This window comes from Crocodylus siamensis, chromosome 7 (genome assembly GCF_052110815.1).
Source record: "Crocodylus siamensis isolate JL-2025a chromosome 7, ASM5211081v1, whole genome shotgun sequence".
Lineage (NCBI taxonomy): Eukaryota > Metazoa > Chordata > Crocodylia > Crocodylidae > Crocodylus > Crocodylus siamensis.
In genome coordinates this window covers 69,160,005-69,185,397 of record NC_143401.1, presented here as the reverse complement: position 1 = coordinate 69,185,397, position 25,393 = coordinate 69,160,005, and the positions used below count along the sequence as shown (strand labels likewise).

General features: G+C 41.4%; 2 protein-coding genes across 4 annotated transcripts in view; one reads left to right on the top strand and one right to left on the bottom strand.

Annotated features, from left to right (window-relative positions):
- Positions 1-25,393, bottom strand: part of DNTT (DNA nucleotidylexotransferase) — a 335,988-nt gene that overhangs the window by 272,158 nt on the left and 38,437 nt on the right. Inside the window, exon 1 of one of the 2 annotated variants that reach the window (XM_090057572.1) lies at positions 2,554-2,620. The exons of the other annotated variant lie outside the window; for it this stretch is intronic. Within the exon in view, the coding sequence (XP_089913698.1) occupies positions 2,554-2,582 (29 nt within the window). The 5' untranslated portion in view covers positions 2,583-2,620. Of the gene's footprint in view, positions 1-2,553; positions 2,621-25,393 lie in introns of those variants that run through there. 2 annotated transcript variants of the gene reach the window in all.
- Positions 22,835-25,393, top strand: part of BLNK (B cell linker) — a 156,265-nt gene continuing 153,706 nt past the window's right edge. For both annotated transcript variants that reach the window (XM_090057567.1, XM_090057566.1), the window contains exon 1: positions 22,835-22,944. In XM_090057567.1, the coding sequence (XP_089913693.1) occupies positions 22,870-22,944 (75 nt within the window). In that variant the 5' untranslated portion in view covers positions 22,835-22,869. The remainder of the gene's footprint in view (positions 22,945-25,393) is intronic.

Genomic DNA, 25,393 nt, shown 5'->3' with positions numbered 1-25,393 from the left:
GTATAATGGATTGTGTTGCAAGTGTGGAAATTATGAAGTGAACCTTAGGGAACAGAAAAATTAAGTGTTCTATTTTGTAGTCATTTTCCATGACTATTAATACAAGTATTGGTTTCTTTCTCATTCCACAATTTATGTTGCCTCATGAACCCCCTAAAAGCATTATGGACACAGACAGAAGTGACAATTTTTGCCCAATCGAGCCACACAAAGCAGTTTATAGCCATGACCAAACACAAGTGCATGGCTCCAAACAGCTTTAAAATGGCTGATTGGGTGAAAATCTGAACATTCATTATATGAGGGTTCAGATGAAAATGTTTCAAAACAGCATTGTCTGTAACTTCTGTCTGCACTGCCTCCCAGCCTGTCACTGTTTTCAGAGTGGGATGGGGGAAAGGGAGAGGAGGGAGTTTGGTCTGGGGCTTCTTTCAGCCCCCCGCTAGAGGGTGGGGCAGATGTTTTGGACCCCCCAAAAGTGGGGGTGCTCCAATTCACCCACCCCACCCTGTAGAGCCATCTGGAGAACCCCTAAAATAACCTCCCCCTGTTCCTTTCCCCCTCTCCCATTCTGAAAACAGACATTGCTTGGGGAAACCAGCTGCAGGCTCACAGCTCTGAGCTCCAGCGAGGAGCTGCACTTCTGTCTGTGCCCTATATCTGTGATGCTACTCACCCTTCCCCATAGGTCTCCAACCATCCTTGTCTTGAGGCTGTTTCAGGCCTCCCCTCCCCTCAGGCTACTGACAGGAAGCTATCAGTGTTCATGGCATGGCTGATAGTGAATTTAAAGACTAGCCCCCAAGGGAAACATAAAACCAAATGATCTCCCATTCTCCACTGTTTTCTGCTCAGTTACAGAAAGCTAAACACACAGCGTTGTCTTCCATTCTTCCAGAGCCAGTCACAGGAGCTAATCCCTCTCTTCAGTTTCTCTTCCCGAGCCGTGCTTTTAGCCTATGTAAGCATTCTGTGATCGTTTATCACCTGGGTTTTGCAACTTTAGAGGGACATCCTCTACATGAGGATAAGTAGGGAAATGGCCAATCTATCGCAGATTAAACTAGACTTAACTCCCTGGAAAAGGGAATTTATGAAACACTTCCCCATTCATATCCAAACTCAGGGCAATCATCTTCTTTTCCTCCACTTCTCTTTTCAGCTGGTCAGTTTCCAGGAGCAACTGGCCTTTTTTAAGCATTTCCTATATTCCTTGTTTGTGCAGGTACAGTTTCTCCTTCTCATCCCAGGAGTTCAATCTGAAATCCCAAGCTTAGTTACCCTTACTTAACTTCTCCAGATCTTTCAGAAGTTGCGAACTTGCCTCTTCCAGAGCAACAAGTTTTCCCAGTATTTCTCAGCTAATGAGATTAAGTAGTTCATATTTATACCTCAGTACTGACCTGGCTCTGAAGACAGAGGTACTGCTATGACTACAAAGTCTCTGTGGTCACATGAGCCTTGGCCCACTTCCTCTCAACAGATATGGTTCTCTTCTTCCTCAGTGGCCTCCTAGTCTCTTTTCCCATGATCTGCTTCTACAGGTGTTGTACTTACTTCTGCGTCACATTCTTTTACCGTGCAGATTCCTCACTTGGCTTTTCGATCTTTAGCTTACTTCAAAGTACTGGCCAGGAGAAAACTTTTTGCTCCTATTTCCAGGCCATTGGTTTTGAGTAGTCCCACTCCCTTGCATACTGGACACATCTGTTTTGTTAGCCCCTGCTTCCACCTCTGACTATCCTGGCCCAGAATAAGCTGTGACTCAGCGAAAATTCCAAAAATGACATCTAGAGGGGAGTCCTACTCAGGAAATGAAACAAGGAAGGTTTTTTGCTGACTGGTTTAATTGCTTATGTTGTCTATACATTTTAATCTAAAGAACTGCTAAGCATGTTTTTGTTTTTCTTGGTCTTTCTTAATTAGAAAGAAACAGGACACTTTGTCAGTTAATAGTTTGGCAAAGTTTCACCTGGAAGTCTTCAAACCAGAGATAAGTGATATTGATTTGGTTGATCAGGGAACATTGTATCATTACTTAAAACCTCTATACAACCTCTGATGCAGTGCTAGCTGTTGTGCCTTTAAAGAAACAAAGGCAGACATTATGGGAGATAGGCAAGAAAAGATTAACCCCTACAGGACTAAAGTTACATAGTCAATTATTTTATAATGGTAATAAAACTTCTGCAGTAAACTATGTACTATGGACATCTCCATTTCATCTTATGGACATATCAATTGAGGTGAGTGTCCAGCCCTTTTAACAGCCCTTGCTTTTGCTTCTGTCTGTTGTGTTCGGCATGAAGTGCTGTAGTAAAAAACTGGAGAATTGATATGCCAACTGTGCCCAGAGTTAGGTCAAGTTACCAAGCAGTGGGAGTTAAATAGCCTGCTGGTGTTGGAGTGAAGGACAGGAACAGTGTTGGTGTGAAGGAGGGGAATAACAGATTATGTTCAAAATGTTGGAATAGGTTGCTATTTAAATACAGTGCTATTTAAATTGTAGTGGCAACATAGGACTGAAACTGCACTGTTTCAATAACTTCTGACCTCAGAGGATAATCACATCTGAGTTTCATCTCCTTGTTTGTTCTGAAGGTCAATGTCGAGGTCTTTATCAACTTGACATTTACTGTGGAAAAAAAGAAAGAGTTTTGATGTCCTAAACTGTCATCTCATTTTTTTAAAACAACAAAGGGATGCAGACATGAAGGTTATGTGTAAACACTTCCCACTGACTTTTCATAACATGCTTGGATCAAAATAGTCACACTTTGATTTATCAGTAATGCAGGTGACATTATCAGAGTCTCATTCTCACCACACATCAATTCAATTTTTGAAGACAGGCATAGGCTTATTATCTAGAACTACTTTTCAGAAGGTTTTCAAAATGTGCAACAATTGTTGAATAAATATTAGCAGAATGCAACATTTTTTTCTGACTTTATATGCTCCAAATCTATCCAGAACTTTGGTGCCAATGTTACAGAACTGAAACATCACCATTTCACCAGAATAGGAAGCTTTTCCTTTTGATGCTCTTCAGTTTTGTTTTGCAAATTCCAGTTACATTGTGCCTTGAACAGGGGACACTCATCAATGTATATAAGATGCTCACAATAACCTGCCTTTATCAGTGCTCCCCTGAATAGGTGCTCATCTTTCTGTACACTGTCTGATAAATAGCAATGGCCTAAAATACATTGGAATTACCTGAAATCAATTACTCTGAGCAGTGAAGAAGGCATTTTCCAATACAAAGTCTCATTTTAGATGAAAGTTAGCCAGTGTGTTTATTTCCCATGTTTCGCCAGTCAAAGCTTATTCATCATTCTTGAACAGCTTTGTATGATGGACCAAGGGACTACAAAGCATCACAGTATAACAATATTATATACAAGGCAGACAGATTTGTCAGCAATGTCAAACTGACAAATTTATCATTTAACCAGAGTTCCAATGAGAAAATATGTTGAATTAGGCCATTTATGTTATAATATTGCATGAATATCACCCAATTTATACAGATACATCCTTGAAAAGACAGCATCTGTATAAATGTAACTTATTTAAAGTCAAACATCGTATTCTTGAGTGATGGCATATTTACAACAGAATAGCAGCTGTTACTGTAGCCTTCTGCTTTTGACTGAGGTTTACAAGGATAGTTTATCCCATGGAACACAAATAAAAAACAAAAAAAAAAAATCTTCATACTGCAATTTCCTACTACTACTGGTGGAGGAGGCCAGACCAGGCATCTCCAAGGTTGGGAGGATTGAGACTACTGCCACCAAGAGGAAGCAACAGATGGTGGTAGTTGGAGACTCCCTTCTGCAGGGAATGCAGGTATCCATTTGCTGGCCTGACCTCTGGTTTTGGGAGGTATGTAGTTTGCCCAGGGCCTGGATCCAAGATGTCACAGAAAGATTAGCAAGACTCATCCAGCCCTCTGACTACTACCCCATGCTGCTCATACCATGAGTACCAATTATACTGCCAGGGTTGACTGTGAGCAGATCAAAAGTGACTATAGGGCTTTGGATGAAAGGGTGAAGGGAACAGGGTGGTGTTCTCCTCAATCCTTCCTGTCAAGGGGAAGGGCCCAGGCAGGAGTGCATGCATCCTGCAGATCAATGTATGGCTGCACAGATGGTCTTGCCAGCAGGGCTTTGGCTTCTTTGACCATGGGTTATTGTGTAGCAAAACCCACAGTTTTTCTTTTTTATATATATATATATATATATATATACACACACACACATATATATGTATATGATAGATATGCATTCCCTTCCCTTCCCCAATTATTTCTGGCTTTTCTTTCTCTCCCTCTCTATTCCCTATAGACAAGCATAAGCGAGCTCAGACTTAAGCTTTAACATTTTGGTAGCAAGTTTTTGATTCTGGATATCCACTGTTTAATATTGTGTTATTATTAGGTTTATATTGATTCTTACTGTTGTATATTGTATTATTATCATTTTCATATTGATTTGTATCATTTCATATGGATATTGTATGGCTTAGGCCTGTGTTTGTAAGTGAATTAAAGTAATGTCAGGTTTCCATTTTGCATGTCAAGTCTCCATTTTGTGTCCTTTGTCCCCTGTGTCACAACTGTATGAGTTGTGTATCCCTCCCATGTAACTTGGTTCCCAGATGAACGAGAGTGATTGGGAATGATTGAAATACAATGGAAGCAGGCCTCTACTGAATGGCCTGTAACGGCTGGGCCATTACCTCGAATTGATTCATACAGGAACCACAGACCTCACCCAGGAACAGAGACAAGAACCCAACATTTGAAAGACAAAAGACCCTGCAGAACCAGCAACTCTACCACTGTACCCCACTATTACAGACATGCAAAACTGCACATCCCTGCGTTGAGCACACAGGCTCAGTACGCCAGGGGCTGACCCTTGCCTGGGCATGCCTCCTGTCACTAGAGTCACACAAGGTCTGCCTCTATAAAAAGGGGCAGTGAAGACAAACCCAGTGGGATGCCCTCTACATCTGGACCATGCCCCACCACCTATCCACCCAGAGACCCTTCAGCCGACCCCCCTCTGGACAACACCTGCTGGACAAGGTTGTTGTCTGCTGGAAAAGGTTGTGCTTTATGTAAAAGAGCTGTATGACTGCTCAGAGCTCCAGTATGAAACTGGGGATAGGCCTCTTGAAAGTCTCTGGATTAGGGTTGGGGGGGAGGGGTAAGGACAACAAGGGTGATGTCATAGTGCGTATCTGCTATAAACCATCAGATCAGGAGGAAGTAGTGGATGAGGCTTTCTTCAAACACCTAGTGGAAGTTTCCTGATCACAGGCATGGTTCTCATGGGGGACTTCAATCACCCTGACATCTGCTGGGAAGGCAATACATCAGTGCACAGGCAATCCAGGGACCTGTTGACGAACGTAGGGCATTTCTCAACCTGTGGGTCGCAACCCAAAAGTGGGTCACAAAAGTATAAGAAAGGGGTGTAACAAACTTTACAAAGAAGGTTGAGAACCACTTGTCTAGGGACAACTTCCTGGTGCAAGTGTTGTAGAGGCCAGCCAGAAGCCATGCTCTTCTTGACCTCCGGCTCACAAGCAGGAAAGACTTGGTGCAGAATGTAGTAGTGGATGGCAACTTGACCAGCAGTAACCACAAGATGATTGAGTTCAGGATCCTGAGGAAATAAAGGAAGAAGAGCAACAGAGTAAGGAGCCTGGACTTCAGTTAAATGGACTTTGACTCACTTAGGGAACTGATGGGCAGAAATCCCTGGGAGGCCAGTCTGAGAGGGAAAGGAGTCCAGGAGAGCTGGATGTCTTTTAAAGACACCTTACTAAGGGCACAAGAATGGTCCATCCTGATGTGCAGAAAGACTAGCAAGTATGGCAGAAGACCAGCTTGGCTTAGCAGGGAACTCTTCAGTGAGCTAAAACACAGAAAGGAAGCTTACAATAAGTGAAAACTTGGACAAACAACTAGGGAGGAGTATAAAAGCATTCCTCAGCAATGCAGGGATGAAATTAGGAAGGCCAAAGCAGAACTGGAGTTGCAGCTAGCAAATTATGTGAAGGGTAACAATAAGAGTTTCTAAAAGTATGTCTGCAACAAGAGAAAGATCAGTATGGGCCCCTTACTGAATGGGGGAGGCAACCTACTGACAGATGATGCCTTTTTCACCTCAGTCTTCATGGCCAAGATCAGCTTCCAGACTACTGCACCTGGAAGCACATTCTGGGGAGGAGATGAGCTGCCAACAGTGGCAAAAGAACAGATTATGGGGTAATTAGAAAAATCGGATATGTACAAGTCCATGGGGCCAGAGGTGATGCACCTGAGGGTGCTGAGCGAGTTGGCCAATATGATTTCAGAGCCTCTGGCTATTATCTTTGAAAAGCTGTGATGATTGGGAGAAGTCCCAGATGATTGGAAAAGGGCAAATATAGTGCCCATCTTTAGGAAAGCAAAGAAGGAATATCCAGGGAAATACAGACCAGTCAGCCTCACCTCAGTCACTGGAAAAATCAAGGAGTAGGTCCTCAAGGAAACAATTTCTAAGCACCCGGAGGAAAAGAAGGTGATTAGGAACAGTCAGCATGTATTCATGCAAGTCATGCCTAAGCAACCTGATTGCCTTCTATGATGAGATGACTGGCTCTGTGGATGAAGAAAGAGCAGTGGACATGATATATCTTGACTTTAGCAAGGCTTTCGATATAGTCTTCCACAACATGCTTGTAAGCAAGATAAGGAAGTACAGGTTGAATGAATGGACTGTAAGGTGGACAGAAAACTAGCTGGATTGTTGGGCTCAAAGGGTAGTAATCAGAGGCTCGATTTCTAGTTGGCAGCCAATATCAAGTGCAGTTCCCCGGGGGTCAGTCCTGGGGCTGGTTTTGTTCAATATCTTCACCAACGACCTGGAATATAGGATGAAGTACACCGTCAGCAAGTTTGAAGATAACACCAAACTGGTAGGAGTAGTCAATAGGCTGGAGGGTAGGGTTAGGATTCAGAGAGGCCTCAGTAAATTGGTGGATTGGACCAAAAGAAATCTCATGAGGTTCAATAAGAACAAGTGCAGAGTCCTGCACTTAGGATGGAACAATACCATGTACAGGTTGGGGACTGACTGTCTAAGCAGCAGTTCTGCAGAAAAGAACCTGGGTTTAAACTGACAATAAACTGTGCCCTTATTGCAAAGAAGGTTAATGGCATACCAGGCTTCATTAGAACGAGTGTAGCCAGCAGTTCAAGCAAAGTAATTCTTTCCCCCTATTCGGCACTAATGAGACCACATCTGGAGTACTGTGTCCATTTTTGGGCCCCCCAACTACAGAAAGGATGTGGACAAATTGAAGAGAGACCAGTGGAGGGCAACAAAATAGTTACAGGGCTGGGGCACATGACTTGTGAGGAAAGGCTGAGGGAACTGGGCTTATTTAAACTGAAGAAGAGAAGACTGAGGTAGGATTTAATAGCAGCCTTCAACTACCTGAAGGGTGATTCCAGTGAGGATGGAGCAAGACTGTTCTCAATGGGGGCAGATGACAGAACAAGGAGCAATTGCCTCAAGTTCCAACAAGGGAAGATTATGTTAGATATTAGGAACAAACTCTCTCACTAGGAGGGTAGCAAAGCACTGGAACATGTTACCCAGAGAGATTGTAGAACATCCGTCCTTGGAGGTTTTTAAGACCAGGGCTTCAACAGGATATCATCAGGGATGGTGCTGCTTTGAGCAGAGGGTTGGACTAGATGACCCCCTGAGGTCCCGTCCAACCCTAATTTCCTAGAATTCTATAGTTCTATGATACTATTCCCTGCCAATAGCAAAAATATTGAGATTTTTTATTTATTTTATCCCACAGTGTAAAGAGTCAGATAGCAGTCAAGTAGTTCCCATTAGTTATATACAAATGACCTTATAAAGACAAAACTAGCTTCTAGCAAATACCACCATCTTACTCATTTCTTAGGTGCAGATTTTTTGAACTCACAGAATTTTTTCTCTCAGTTTCCTGGGAACTCACAAAGAAAAACAGTTGATTAGTTTCTTTCCATGCCTGTGAAAGGAAGGAGAGGAATATACTCCAGCAATTGAAACAATTATGCATGGCTGTCAATTCATACCACAAGAAGAGGCACTGGCACGTAAACAGACAATAGGAGTAGACATATTTACAATGGTGTTAGCCTTGGTTATCTCTATAGCAACCGAGAAGGAAATGCTTAAAATATGGAGACAGTCTGGCAAGCAAAAGAGTTGACTGAAGAGGAGACTGAAGAGAGTTGGTAATAATATCCTGTAATAATCTTTCTATGTTAGGGGCATAACAATAGACATGTTTTTCTGCCTCTGACGTAATGACCAAAAGTCATTATAATGTATATTACTCCCCTCCATATCTTTCTTATTATTTATAAGATTCTTTGACCGGGGTCCATTTTATTTAGGACCAATCTGGTCAATGTCTGTTGTCATTATAATAACATAAGTATAATAGCATAAAGAATATTAGAAATAAATCACAAATGAATACATACATAGTAACAATAATAATAAATGGTATCAATAATAAAAATGTTGCACATGTTATAGCCAAATGTTGCACATGTTATATTTCTTCCCAAAAGACTCAAGAAATGCATTTGCTCATAACAGCCTAGCTATGGCTATGGGTTCCAAAATTACTCAAGACCCAAGATCGTAGGCTTCCTTTTTAGGAGTTGAGAGAGGAGTTAAGGTTTATAAGGAAGCCCCTTCCAGATCAAATCTATTTTTGTTGCTTAGCTTCCTGCTTTTTTTAATTTTTTTGTAACTTTTCCTCACTCCCATTCTGTTCTGTCTGTGCACATCCTTCTATCTGTGCACACCACACGAGTCCTCTGCACAGGTTCTTTCCTCTTCTCCTTCAGACACTCTGTCATTTTTTCCCATAGATTCCTAGATGCTAGGTTCAGAAGGGACCTCAACAGATCATGGAGTCTGACCCCCTGCCTATGCAGGAATGAGTGCTGGGGTCAGATGACCCCAGCCAGATGCCTATCCAGCCTTCTCTTAAAGACCCCCAAGCTGGGAAGAGCACCACCTCCCTTGGAAGCCCATTCCAGATTTTGGCCACCCTTATGGTGAACAAGTTTTTGCTGAGGTCTAGCCTAAATCTGCTCTCTGTCAGTTTGTGACCATTGTTCCTTGTTACCCCAAGATGCGTCCTGGTGAACAGAGCATCTCTGATTCCTTGCTGTGTCTCCTTAATGAATTTGTAGGCGGCCACAAGATCATCTCTTAGCTTTCTCTTGCAGAGGCTGAAGAGGTCCAGGTCCCTTAGTCTCTTCTCATAGGGCTTATCCTATAAGCCTCTAACCATATGAGTGGCCCTCCTCTGGACCATCTCGAGCCTATCCACATCCTTCTTGAATTGCAGCACCCAAAACTGGATGCAGAACTCCAACTGTGGTCTGACCAATGCTGCATATAGGGGAAGTGTCACCTCCTTGGATCTATTTGCCATGCATCTGCTGATGCATGATAAAGTGCAGTTAGTTTGCTTAGGCCATTCTTCTTCTCAGCCCCACCCTCCTAATTTTTCCTTTCAGCCTTCTTTTTTGAGGGTGCCTGTCTCCTTTCAGGCTCTACTAAGCTGTATTTCATGCTCAAGTCCTTACCTCTGTCACCTGCCCATTATCCTGAGAGATGAAAGGAGCAATACTGTTTTAATACCAACTTGACAAGACAAAACCAGCCACTAACAAGCATGCTCATGCCCCCCGCATGTCTGCATGTAGCCTACCAATCCACCATTCTCTGGGTTCCTTCATCTGTCCCTACAGACATATACACAGCCCTTCCACTCCGTTCCTATGCTTCATCCTCCATTAACTTTCCCAATTCCATCCCTCTTCTGACCTTCCCAACCCTCAATTTCTGTCTTAGTTCTTTCCTCCAACCTACAGGCCCTAACCTTATTGGTCTCTCCTGGTCAGTCTCTTTCCTTCTGCCTTGCAGAGATCCCTAGATTTGCAGTTCATCATTTTCCTCTCATTTCCTTTCCTTTCAGTTCTTTTCCCCTCTCAGTTCCCTCTCAACTATTTACTCTGCTCTAAATATCAACAAAACCTAAGGGTGTCGTGCTTCCTCCTTTGAGGTTTCCGGTTTTGGGAGACACAGTCACACCTTGTCACATATGAGGAACATGGAAAGATGATTTTTCAAAATAAAAGCAGTTTGAGTTTCTACATGGCTTTTAAACTTTCTTGTTAGTGCATACAAATCTCTCCCTTATTTTCCATATGTCACATATTATAAAATGATGTGTAGAGTTTTGAGGGGTGAGGAAGTTTAAAGGCCATATTGTTTTATTTTCACAGTATAATCTTGATACTATGCACATGCAAAACCCAAGCAATCAATTCCACACAACTCACCGCTCCCTCCCTCTTCCCAAGACAAGGACAACTGACAGGTATAACACATGTGGACATGGTTTTACATGGTGTATTTTAGCCATGGTTTTATCTATCCAAACTATAGCCTCTGTTCTTCTCCTCTTTCAGTTTCTGTGATTTTCTGTTTTTAGTTAAATCACTGCTGCTTTCATAACTGAAATAATATATTTTTTTAATCTCAATACACAGCACACATAATGATAGAGGCTGCTTATTGTGTTTGTCTGTTTACAGGAAACAGGAAGAAACAGAAGGATGCAGCTCAAAACAATCACTTTTTTATGAGTGCTTTAAAATAAGCTGTATTTCAGGGGTGTACTTGGTAGCCGTGTTGGTCTGAGTCAAAAAGACATACAAAAAACTAGAACTCTTAGTTCCAAACTAATACCTTTTATTAGACCAACTGGAAAATGGCAAGAAAACTGTCCTTTTCTGCAAGCTTTTGAGCTTAAAGTCCCTTCATCAGGCTCTGGGAAAAGTGTAGATGGTACCAGATGGCAAAAAACCCCTATAGGTAGGAAATAAATTTCATTTTTGCACAGAGGGAGCTGAAGATGGAAGGCTGTCCCTCTGGATCCAGCTACTCAACACAGCTCACAAAGACACTCTCATGGACCCAGAGGGACAGCCTTCCATCTAAAGCTCCCTCTGTGCAAAAATGAAGTTTATTTCCTACCTATGGTGACTTTTTGCCATCTGGTACCATCTACACTTTTCCCAGAGCCTGATGAAGGGACTTTGATCCCAAAAGCTTTCAGAAAAGGACAGTTTTCTTGCTATTTTCCAGCTGGTCTAATAAAAGGTATCAGTTTAGAACCAAGAGTTCTAGCTTTTTGTGTGTCTCAAAATAAACTACATACTCTCAATTCATTTCATATGGCCTCAGAAGCTGGGCTCTCCCTTTGCTTAATTAATACTTTTGATTTTATAGTTTAAAAATTAAAAATAAATAATGGTTATTATTCTGTTCACCACAGGCCTCACCACATTCCCCTCTGGCCTGCCTTATATCTACTCTGCTCCTCCAAGTCAGTTCTGTCAAGTTGACTACTGCCTGTTGATGATGCACAAAGGCAATCCTACATTCTCTGTTGCTGCCAAGGCCTGTCAAGTCAGCTGCCTGTCAAGTCCAGGCCACAAAGTACACTCATGCAAGAAGAGCTATATGGAAGGATCAGACTTTCTCAGATCAAGACCTACACACATAGCCCTTTAGTCTCCTTGCTGAATTTAGCCTCGCTACCCAGAGTATACTTCTTGTCTAAGGCTGACCTGTTTCCCCAGTAACACATTGTTTAATTTTCATAACCCATTTACATTTACTATTTTCATATTTTTACTTAATTTTTTGCAATTTGCTGCACCTCCTGGATTCAGTTGAGGCTAAAATGAAAATATTAAAATACCTCCAGAAAGTTGCTGAACGTCAGTAAAATTCCATTGAGGCTCTGGGGTTTGGTACTTTCCAAGAGTGTAGGCCAAAACAAAAAGTACAAGAAATGCTCTTGAGAATTCCTGTGCCTATAATATGCCAGCTCAGTTCCTCAGTGATTAGGATTCTTTTGTCCCATGAGCAGATATCCGGAATTCAGGGCCAGGTCTATTAGAATAAATTGGTGATTAAGTTAGAGATGTCTGATCCAGTCCTATTTATTCCAAAATGTCTACAAAGGCCTGTTCCTCCACATACAAATTGAAAAACCACAAGAAATAGTTACTTGCCTCTTGCATCCAACTCTCATGTCAAGCAGCCATTGCTTTATGCTTTTCTCAGAGGCTCTCATGTCTTAAATAATGACCTAGCCATGCAGTCAATCAATCAACAGTGTGCCAAAATGAGGAATAAGCCACAAAGTTATTATACTATTTCTTATCGTGCCTTTAATTGAACATGTGGCCAGCGCTCAACTTTTAGAGCACACAGGAGCCTTTCAAGATTCCTGTGTGCACCAGAGGCTGGGAGGCCCCTTATCTGATGAGGGCATCCAGCTAGGGAACACACCATGCACTGGGAGCCAAGCTTGCTGCTTGCCAGGATCAGGGTCTTCCTGCACCAGCAAAATGGTGCAATGTGATCTCATGCAAAATCTCACAATCTTGCCTCCTGCCATGCATGTGTGGGATCCCACATTAGATCCCATCATGCCTTTACTTTAACATCTGTTACACCAGAGTCATACAACATGAACAAGCACTAGGAAGGATCTAATGCTTCCCTATTGTCTCCCTTTGATACACCTTCTCTTTTACCCAGACACATACATACCCACCAGACAATACCCAGCGCCTTTGGATTAACATTAAGTAAGCATCCATTCTTTTACATTCTTAATTAAACTGAACCTTTGGTAAACATTTAGGTTTACCCATTACTAGTTATAACAGACCAAACAGTCAAGTCCATAGCTGGACAAATTTCCAGAATTATCAATGGAGAATTGGATCTGACTATAAGCTGCAGGAGTTGGCTAATTAGTTCCAAAGACTTAGTATGTCTCAAATTACGTTAGAGACTGTCTTAATAGAACACAAATTGACTCATCATTAAACTATGCTAATATTAAAATGGTCATGAATCTTTACAGTGTCAGTTATTCATGGAGATCCTGCATTACACATGCTTTTCAGTAAGGGGACTGTGAGTTAAAGTAACAATTTGGTATTGATTTGGTTATATCTTATTGTATGTTACATGACTAGAGAAAGACCTTAAGTAAATATCAACACAAACTCCCAAAGAAACTGCTGTTTTACTAAGAACTCATTCTATCTGTACAATCTGCAAAAGAGTAAAAAAACAAAATGTTATTTAAAAGTATCCACAGTTGCTCCTTCACACAATTATGAGACAGAGATGTGATCTAAACAATAAAACAGGAGACACCATCATCATAAGGATATAATACTATAAATTATACTCAACAGCAGTTAATATTGTTTGTATATCTTCTGAATAACCAGACAGACATTTATAAATGAGAACTAATATTTTATAAAGCAATTGTATCCAGTTCTCAGGGAATCAATCTACATATTTTCTTACAGTCTGTCAGAAAACTTGAGCATGTAGTTTGGGTGGAGTTTTTGCCCTACAAAGAAATGGCATAAACTATAGTTGCAAATTCACACTGAAAAATGTCAAGGCATAATTGCAGTTCAATAGCTTTAACTGCAAGCTCTACTAAACTGTTCAGACAAATAACTCAAAAGAGTCTCAATTAAATTGGAAAGTATACTGAAACACATGCAAAAAATATCACAACCAAGCATTTCACCATCAATAATAACCTTAAAAAGAACAAAGAGAATTTTGGATACATGAATGTCACAAGCATTGCAAAAATTTTTATTTTAACCGCACCAGTTAAGAGCAAAAAAATGACAGGATAAAGAAAACTTAGTCCAAAATGTAGAATCCAAGCTAATATGCAGAGGAGTAAACATATTTTCACTCAAAGGAAGGAAAGATAAGTTGATGAGAAACAATTAGAAATTGCTAAGATACATCTATATAGGACAGTTGATGAAAGCTACTGTCAATCAGAAAGACAACGTGAAGTTGATTATGATAGCTAGGCAAAAGAACATTCAGAAAGTTAAATGATAATATGAAGAGAAAGTCCCTTTATGGTTTAAAGACTTTTTATGCCCATGTATCAAACCTCTATAACACAGAGAACAAAAAGACATGTAACTGGCTATAGGATAGAATAACATTACCTGAACAATTAATTCATAAAAACTGACAGAAGAACAAGTGAGTTGAACAAGGTAGTAGAAGATATCATAGCTATGAAGAACAAGAGGTAGGTTTAAGGCTAAGCCAATACCTAGCAACAAAGCTTGAGAGAGTCCAAAAGAGGGGCCACACACATGATTAGAGGCCTAGAGACCAGATCATATGAGGAAAGGCTGAAAGACTTGGGACTGTTCAGCCTGAAGAAGAGAAGACTCAGAGGGGACTTGATGGCAGCCTATAAGTATACCAGGGGCGTACATCAGGGCTTGGGAGAGCATCTGTTCACCAAGGCCCCCCCAGAGGAGGACCTGAAATAATGGGCACAAACTGACTGAAGAGCACGTCAAGCTAGACATAACGGAAAACTTCTTTACAAGTCAAGTGCCGAGGGCTTGGAAGAGGCTCCCCCAAAGGTGATACAGTCATCCACCCTAGCTATCTTCAAAAAGTGTCCTGACATCCATCTTGCTGGCAGTCATCAGATCCCAGCAGTCTTTCCTGCCCAAATGCAGGGGGGATGCACAAATATTTGTGCATTTATAAGCTTCTTCATGGCACTCCTCAACACAGTATTAAGTCCCCTCAGAAAAATAAGGAGGAATTATTAAAGGAAATGCTTATGGGGGAAGAAAATATTATCCCCTTTCACTTGCAAATGGAAAACTGAGGTGCAGAAACAAGGAGATTTGCAGAGGCACCCGGTTACCATTGTGCCCCTCTCTCCTACATAACCCATTTCACACACAAAATCCAGATCAGTGTTTGGAATGGAACGGAGAGATCTCTTCACATCCAGTCCAGAGCAACTGTAAGACACCAACAAGAAATATGCTAACAAGAATTTGTTCAACATCTTCATCAGTGACTTGGACAAGGGGGTAAAAAGCACCCTGTTCACATTTGCTGATGACACTAAGATGTGGGGGAATGTGGGCATGCTAGAAGGGAGGAATAGGCTACAATCGGACCTAGACAGGTTACAAGGGTGGGCGGATGAGAACAGGATGGGATTCAACACCAACGAGTGCAAAGTGATGCACCTGAGGAAGAACAACCGGCACCATACCTACAGGTTGGGGAGCTCCATTCTTGTCAGTACAGAGGCAGAAAAGGATCTTGGAGTCATCATTGACTCCAAGCATACCTTGTCATGCATCCACAGATGCATCTCAAGCAGGTCCAAGGAGGTGATCCTCCCTCTCTATGTGACACTGGTCAGGCCGCAGCTGGAGTACTGCATCCAGTTCTGGGCGTCGCACTTCAGGAAGGATGTGGACAACATGGAGAGGGTCCAGAGGAGGGCCACTTGCATGATCAGGGGGCAGCAGGGCAGGCCCTATGAGAAGAGGCTACAGGACCTGAACCTGTTCAGCCTCCACAAGAGAAGGCTGAGGGGGAATCTAGTGGCCTGTTACAAACTAGTCAGAGGGGACCAGTAGTCACTGGGGGAGTCCCTGTTCCCCCGAGCACCACCAGGAGTGACTAGGAATAACGGTCACAAGCTGCCAGAGGGTAGATTCAGATTAGACATCAGGAGGCGCTAGTTCATGGTCAGGGCAGCTAGGGTCTGGAACCAACTTACAAGCAAAGTGGTGCTGGCTCCTACCCTGGGGATCTTTAAGACAAGGCTTGACAATCACCTTGCTGGGATCATTTGACCCCAGTACTCTTTCCAGCCATGGCAGGGGGTCAGACTTGATGATCTGCTCAGGTCCCTTCCAACCCTGCTAACTATGAAACTATGAAATATGCTAAAACATAATTATAACTCAAACCCCCATTGTACAGGTTCCTACTGTAAGAATTACCCAAGATTCCCTGATTCAGCACAGCCATGGCATACCCTATTACAATTTGAATCATGATTGCTTTCTGGGGCACTATCCTACCAACCACTACAGCAGTTCAGAATTTTTCATGAGACAAATGTGTTTCCTGCTTCAGGATGAGAAGTTACTCTTAAAGAGGTCAGCATTATCCATATTTTCTTTATTTTTTTTGTATGCAGGACAGTTTTCAATACCTCCATATAAACACAGGTAAAAAAATTATCAACTTTTGCCAAAAAATTACATGTTTGGAAAATTAAGGCTAATTCACAAGGTAGGATTAAAACATGTCACTGATGCAATGGCATATTTGCAACAGCATATTTGAATAATACTTCTCACTTCCATATTAAACATAGCTACTCTCTGTAGTCCATGGCTATGTCTCTACAAGCTTTATGGTGAGCTTAATACTGCCACCAAGAAATAAGTTCCACCCATTTGTGTCTAAACTGGGAGCAGGCCTGAGCAGCTTGGAGCTTCCCTCAGTACACACTGTAGCCTCTTCAGCCAGTGAGGGCTAAGTGCAGTGGTGGGGCACACACTCAGGTCCATTATGAGACACTCATGAGCTGTCTACACTGCCCACCTTGTAGATTTCCATATATAAGAAGGTTATTATAAAAAGAAGGGGGTGATCAATAACATATCAGAAGGATAAAAAGAAATCAGCAAAGAAGATTTACTTTATCAGGAAAAAATCTTTTTAACAATAATGATAGTGAAGCACTGCAACATGCTACCTGAGGGGTGTTACCAAATGTCCTTCACTGGAGGGTTTTAAGAACAGGCATACGGCAGGGATAGGCTATCTGATTTTCCATGTAGGGGCATGGACTAAGTGATCTCGAGGTCCCCTCCAGCACCACATTACTATGATTCTACAATTATTTTTATACCCCACTAGCTGCCAGTTGACAAACTTTTATAGAAATAATTTTGAATTACCTTTTACAATTTTCTCTGTGGATATATTTATACTAATCCACTTTAATGTAGGTTTTTACTTTAGGAAGGCTTTTCTTTCCCCCCCCGCCCAGGCATAGCAAGCTTGTCATTCACTCTAACAATTAACCACATAGGAGTGTTTGCAGGGAGACAGCAGATACAAGAAACTGCTCTTTTAACTTACTTGGAATCAGCTCCAATTTATGCATCTGGGAAGTGTTTTAATCTGCATTGGGTAAGCCATGTTCTTTTTATTGTTTTGTACATACTGGGAATAAAAACATCTGTACTAGTGTTTATATTCTTAAATCTTTAAGAAATACAGATTTTGTTAGCATGTATATTCTTAATGAAAATGGTGTTTCAGTGTAAACATCCAGGAAAGGAGGTGAGTAGCACTGTACCTGCTGCTTTTTTAGTAAAATTGAATTTGACTGTAAGGCTTGCAATAAGTTTCCTATGGTAAATCATTATATGCTGGATAGTATGAAGCAGTATTTTAGCAAAAAAATGATTAATGGTATTATCTGAGAGTTTATTTTAGTGCATTTGCTTGATGCAATGATTTCTAATAAGCTGCATGAAATGCCAAAGAGTTGCATACTGTAAGAACATGTATAGGCTATGATTAGCATTTTCAAAGCTTTAGCAAGTAAAAGATTCAAGTAACCATTATAGGGAGTGACAGCTCAGCTATAATTAAGTTTGAGACCCTCCTTCTGTTTAAAGGTCTTATATATGTATTCTAAACTCCACATACCTACCTGTATCATCCTGAAGTCTGTTACATCTCACGAAGGTGAAGAATAGGACTAACATGCCAAATTTGGTTCATTTTAGCCAGAGAATCCTGAGATACAGTCTAACAATACATTTCCACACATTGCCCCAGTTGTTCTTCGTTGCTTGACATTTGCCACGTCTAATAAACTTCTCCTTCAGGAAAGCAATGCAACAAGCAGTACTGACAAAACACTTGAGCTCTTTATTTAGGCACAACCTAAATTTGTGAACTAAACAGATTACACCATGTACATTCAGGCAGCGTGGGTGGATTCGGGACTTTGTAGAGGAAGGTGAAGGAGCAGCTACAGGTGCTGCAGGGGTGGCTGAACCCTTGCTCCCAGATACTAGCCCTTGCTGGGTGGGCACAGCAGGAGCAGCAGCAGCAGGACTTTTTAAGTCCCTCAATCAGATAAGAATCTCCCCCCACAAGTTCCCCTTTCTTTCCCTCTGTGCTCAGCAACAAATCCCCACACCTGCCTGCCCCTGCTGCTGCTTCTGGCCACAGAGCCTCCCTGGAGCAGAGTGGTTATGAAGCCCCTTAGTCAGCAGGGACAGTGGCAGGGGTAGGAGCAGGGACAGTGGCAGGGGTAGGAGCAGAGGGAATGGGAGGGGAGTGAATGTGCCACAGAGCAGAATGGGGGGGAGAATTTTTACTCTCTTCAGGGACTTAAAACAAGTCCTGGGCTGCTGCTCCCAAGGTGCCAACTGAAAAGGGAGTATGTCTACACCACTGCACCCCCCTCAGAATCTGCCCCTGGTGGGCAGAGTAGCCAAAAAAGTTTTTAGCCAAAACAGCTTAACGCTCACCTCTACGTCCCATGGCAGGTGGAAGGCTCATGGGGAAATGTTGAACTCCATCCATGTTGTCCACTCACATTTAGCTCCTCAGCAAAAAGCTGGGGGGAGAAAGTAGGGTGAGAACCTTGCTACTATTTGCTACCATAAGTGGTGCTCACTGAATATAGCAGAAAAATTAGATGCTCAGAATATTTTCTATAAAGAAATTAAATTCCACACATGAATCCTTGCTGGTAGGTGAAAGGGAGTAGGTGAAAGAGGAAAATAGCAGCTTGGAGATATTTTGAGGAGAAGAAGATAAACATGGATGGGTAAGGGGACCCATCTCAGGATGAAGTGGAAACTGGGAAGGATGGAAAGGCAGTTAGTCCACAAGATGTGATGTGGCATTGTATTAGGGGTGAGGATGCCCATGGAAACCATGCATACACCATGATTTGAAGGGCTTTGTGCTCCTTCTCCCATGTTCCCCTACCTAGAAGCCAGGATCTGGGTATTTCCTGCTCCTCTGGGTATATTCTGCACCTATCTGTTCCCCTTTCTCTGTCTCTCCATGTGAGCTGGAAAATAGGGCATGCCTGCCCTTCTGAGGGTCCCTGATATGCTTTGTCTGTTCCCCTGATATGAGCTGAGAGCTGGGTGACCCTGTTTTTCTGGAGGTATGTTGCCCCACTTCCACCCACCTCTCCATGGAGTAGCCAGGATATGAGAGAGGGTACTCTTTCATAGGTGCAGAGGGAGGAGGCCTGATCTCCTCTCCCCGTCTTGTGCTATGTGTGTCCCTGTATAGATGTCTGAACATCACCACTTCCCCACATGAATCTGAAGAAATTTCATCCCTTCCTCTGAGGAGGTGAAAATAGGCTCACTGGATGTGTGCACCAAGAACATAGGGCTGAGACTGGAGTAAAGAGCTAAGAATGGCCATGCCAATATATCACAGGATCCCAATAACTAGCACCAGGAGGTGGGCAACAGGAACACCCTGGGTGCCTCCAGATGAGTGGGAATGTGTGCTTTGCAGCACCTCAAAGGTTTCTGAAGCACCACAAAATGCATGTGGTGCATGTTAAAAGGTTCTCTGTGCTGGATATTTGCAGAGTGGAGCCAAAATTAAATACTGGGAAAACCTGGAATCTAAAAATTTGTGCCAAAAAAAAAAAGCAGGGCAGGGCACATGGCTACAGCATGCTCTACCTGAAACCAGAGCCTGGCCAGTCAGAGCCAGGCTCCATGTATCTGGATTGTCCTCACTGCAGCCCCAGAAGGCTCCCAGAACCCCAAATAATGCTGCTGGGGCCAGTCCAGGTGCTGGCCCCGGCCTCCCCTGCCCCACCTGGGGCAATTTGCCATGCCCCAGAGCGCATATGCAGGGTCATGCCCCAAGAACCAGTAGCAGCAGCATAACTATGTGCCACTGCTGTTTGTCCCCAGGGAAACACACATGTGCACTCATGGGGACATGCCTCCTGAACACACCTCTCAGAACTATTGGTTCAAGTTATATACATCTCCCTGGGGTTTTTTACTCAGGGCAATGGGACAATTTGAAACCTTCCTTCTATTAAAGGAAATTGCACTCTGTTAAAAAATCCACATCCACATGGGGTGCCCCAGAGGGGTGTTAGGAAGAGTTAGTTGATGTCCTGTCACCTAAGGCAACAGTACACAAGATATAAGTACTGGGGAAGCATTCCTTAACCCTGACAGTTCCACACATCCTCACCTAGTGAATAAAACCATGACTTGCATCAGGCCAAGAAAAGAACATCAAGTTCACTGAGTAATTGCAGGATCTTAGAAGACTCAAGATAATAGGATTTTTTTTACCTAATTCAGCTCTGAACCAGATCTAAACCACAGGTGAGTCTTTATTGGGGTTTTGGGTAGAGAGGGATTGTCTTCTTTTAGTTTTTAGTTTCTAGTAAACCAGAAGCTTCTCTTTCTTGTCAGTTCTACCTATACCCTTTTGAGGAAACAAAAATTGAACACGTTATTCAACAAGGAGTTACGGTCTACAAGTAGGCACCAACTTGATTGCTCAGGTTCTGGTAGTTCCTATACTTATAGTTGGGTTTTAGCCCCTCTCCTGCAGAAGGGCCTGCATTCTCTCCCCTCTTTCTATGTGGGTGTCAAGATCTAAGGAGGAAAGACTGAATAGAACCCAGGAAATAAAATTTTGTAAATGCCATCCATGCATATGGTGGGCAAAAATATCTAGAGATGGAGGAAGACAACATGGCAAGAAGGAAAATAGGTAAGAAAGGATGAGCTGTGCTGAACCTGGTTCAAGCAGGGGTGCAGAGGGTGCCAGGAGTTCAGATCCTGGTTCAAGATAAAATGTAGTAAACAGCTCTCCAGTGACTTGCTGTCTATAATATAACAGCAGAGGGCACTAGACAGCAAGGAGCAACTTTTTACATGGCAGTGGCTTTCAAAAGTGGTAATGGCTCAACAGGACAGGAAGGAACAGCGAGCTGGAAGAAATGGCTGGATGGAGAGCTATAAATTCAGTATCCCAGCACACTCCCTGCACACATAACTTCACTCCACGATAGCTGCCTGCACCTCACAACAGCCAAACACTTGCTAAGCTCCAGAGAAAGAGCACCCATGTTATTCTGTAAAACATTACCACTCCATTCACCACTTCGACAACCCCTTTGCCTTTACAGACATGATGCCATATAACACTTAAGTTTCATTAATTCATTATTACATACACAGGTCTGCCCTGACCCCACCCAACTGCTGACAAGCACCAAGCCCCAGTAGTGATACAACCTACATAACAGTGCTGAATTAGGCGTACAGGATCTCTCTCAAAGGATATAAGTAACACTTTGCTTTGCTTTGCTTTGCTACACAGGTGGGAGTCAGGCAGAGGGGCTCAGCTGTCTAGGGGGCATTTCCTTCCAGGAACATCTCACGTTCCAATCACAGCTCTGCCAAGATGCACTTATTAATGCCTTCTTCACTCAAGACAGTCACACCTAACACAGTGAGAACAGCTGGAAAACTTTACAGACAATTCCCATTGGCTATTGCTGGCTAGATGTAAGAGACAGGGTTAAGTCTGTGTAAGGGTATATCTTAACTGTACATTTGCTGGTTTAAGCGTTGCTGAACTCAGCATTGGAAGGTCACAAGGTACAACCACACAGCCTTAAACAGTGATAGCAAAGGGTTTTTATCATTGACTATGGTGAGTTTTACAGCAGTTTGGCTTTCATTAACATTATGGTAACTAGTAAACCTGCTAGTCACCCTAGGGCAGAAACAAAACTTCACAATTTGAAAAAGGACAAATGGGCAAACGTTTTAGGTTAGCTGGAATCATTCTAATTTTTTATATGCCACTTAAAGCCAGTTTGAATTTGGAAATAACACAGGAAAAGTCTGTAGAAAGCAGAATTAAATATTCCAGGGTCTCCAGCCTTTTCTAGGAGTTGTTATATTGCTTCTGTTACAGAGACTCAGAGCATCTATGCTCAAAGGCTGTTTGTTTCAGCAACTGCAACTGCACCTTTGCAATCTTGTTTTCTGATCCAGAGGATACCCTGTGTAACTTTTTCCTTATTTTAAGGTACATTTATTGAATAAAAAATAAAAAAGATTTCATATACACACACAATTTGTTCTCTACGTGTTAAAAAAATTACAACAAAAGAAAGGATTCCTTTTGAACTCTTATCACATCAAGTGATTTATTTTAGTTTAAGAAAACTGAACCCAGGCATTACACAAAGACTGAGATAAATTATGTGACAAACTGGAAGTAAAAATTCTGTACCTAAGCTCTAATTTTTTGCTACAGTATTATAGTATGAGATGTATGTCGGTAGTGTCAGATGCAATCTATGGGTTTATCCAAGTGACTGTGCAAGAAGGAAAAAGGTAAGCAAGAGCTGACTGTCACTAACACATTTATATAACTTACGTGAAAAATAAAACAGGTGCTGCAAACATACCTATCAATAAAAATGTTGAGAGTCTAGAACTATCTCTGTATCTGGCTTCCAAACAGATCTCTTCTCAGCCAACTTCAATGGCAATTTCTGCCTATATAATAATGATTTGATTTAAGCTTGTTGCTATGTACTTAGTTGCTCTCAAAATGATCACTGTGACAAAGTAAGCAATAATCAGTTGTTCTAAATAACTTGAAAACAGCATGTGCATTAAGCAAGCAAACAGGAAAAAGTTGCAAAAGGGACTTCCTCTTTGGATTTCCACAGCAGCTGAGTGGCGTTTAGTAAAGCAACTGTTTAAATTACTAAACACAGATCAAATCCTCCTCACTGGATACCGACATGGCTACAAAACTCCCCACTCGAGAGGAATGTGAGACTTGGATAACTTCTCAGATTGCAGATCTCCTAAGAGAGGTACTAAATATAGATGTCAGACTGTAAACAGAAAAGTATGAATTCAACTAGAAAATGGGTTGCTGGTCTTATCTATACTCTGTAAAATTTGTATGATTACTCTGTCCTAGATAGAAACATAGATACAATGCCAAAAGACATTGTAGTCAGCAACTGCAATGATCAAGAACGCATCATTTGTATTAATATTCTAAGTTTCTTGATGGTCTCTCAGTTTTTATTGAGATTTAGGTCATGACCAAGATTGATTGTTAAAAGTAGCAGACAGGGTTATCGTGAGAAATATCCACTGAGAAGGGATTGCATATCATATTTTATTTCCTTGTGGCAACAAGTAACTATTTTATTAGAAGGAGGCGTAATTTTTCACTGACCGTCACTTTGTAATATACAGCATTTATTTAAGAACCTGCTTTGAATATAAACCCACATTAAATTCTAAATGCTAGCTTCAACTTAAGGGTCCTTTTAAAGTCCTTGAGCTCTTTTATTATTCTTTTGCTTCTGTTGTACCTTTCCTATTTATGTAATTCCCTTTTTATTACAGTCAGGTAGCTTGAAGCATACACAATATTCTAAACTTGTTGTCAGTAATCTCTTCCCTACTTGAATAATTCCCTCTAAAATATATATTCAAGTATTTTTTTATGCATGCCAGTTTTTTTCCCTTTAAACTGTTGAACATTGTGGTTCAAATTTAAATGTTACCTGCTATTAATCCAGACATCAGAGCCCTGTGTTTCACAGCACGTAACTATTTGGTAGTCTCCTTTCATGTTTTGTCTTCATGAATATACATTTCTCTGTACTTTTTTTTAAATGCGAGTCTTATCTGCTCTGTTATAACAACCTATTCAAAATCTACTACAGCAAAAGCCATCCCCTTTCATACAGATTTTAACAAATCTTTCATATTGATTTGCATTTTCTATGATGGTATGAAACCTTTACACCTCTTGGTGAACAGTTACTGAATAAGTAGCCCCTCAAAAGAGAATCAAAGTACTTAACCCCCATATAGTATTAGTGAACATTGTTTACAGCCATCTAACAACTCTCAGTAACTATATACAAGAATATAAGACAGGAAATGAATAAAAGCACCTCAGCAACCCATAAACTAAAATGGGGATTTAGGTATGCTGTAACTTCCTGGGTTCACATTTGACCTTGAAAACTGAACTAAGTCTTTCAAATGTCCATACATCTTTTCTACACTTACCCTATGCCTATCCTTATACTCCCATCATGAGTTTAACTAGTTGTATGTTGACACATTAAATAACTGAAAAGCATTTAGGTCTGACCAAGTCTTTTTGCTGTTCTATTAGTCCCAGCTTGACATTTCAACACGATAAAGAGTTCAAGTCCGGATCACTTCTACCACCTTCTAAATATGTTGCATGTTACTATATCAAAGCATTCCTAAAATCTATACAGATTATTACCATAAGCTTCTTCTCTATTGGAATTATTTCTTATTTTTTCCAGCCAATTTATTATTCTTAATTCAATCAGAAGTGATTTCTTTATTCTATTTCTGATTATACATTTCCACTATATTGTCCTAAAGCAAAAAAATCCATTAAAGCTTTGTTCTTAAATCTGTTATATTAGCTTGTATCCCAAGCCTCTCTTCATTCAGATGTGCTTATTCTTTAAACAGTAGATCTCCAGCTGAAAATATAAATCCTTTTACTAGTGACAGATAATGGACAGAATCAGCTTTAGTGCTAAAGCTACAGCTTTTAATCTGAAAGTCCTAAATTCCACTGGAGGAACAAATTCTTTACAAATAGTTTTATATACGCCAGGTCTTCTAATTTAAAAACATGACAGGTAACTGCCAAAGTGTCTCACTGCTCTGTACGGTTGCCACAGCAGTAGGATAACAACCTACTAATGCTGTCAATTACACTCCTAGCTCATGAGGCAGCAGTCTGTGTGGTAGAGGTAGACGTCCTACCTGCTAATGATCCAGCTACATGTTAATATGATGCTGCGTGATGGAATTCCAGTGCTCCTGATCTAGTTGAGGCCAGTCAAGTCTTTAAACCAAATATTTTGCAAATAGTCTTTAAGTATATGTCCTTTCTTCTGGGTGCCTGACTTGAGACACTTTTATCACGTGCACAAACATTGAGCACTGACAGCTACAGAAGTCAAGGGGACCTATGCTTTAAACATAGCAAGTGTTGTTTAATGCCAACTATTTTGAAAAATCAGGTCTTGGCATCTCAACCTAGGCACATAAAATTAGTAGTTACTTGACCTTAAGCTCGCTGTACCTCAGCTCCCCATATGTGAAATGGAGTGATAATATCCCTTTCATTTTACAAGCATTTTCTGAAAAATAAATTATTTCATATTTGCGTAGCATGGTAATAGTAAAATAATGAGTAATGTAGAAAAGCTATGAAGAAATTAATAATTATGTCTTCAGTGCAGG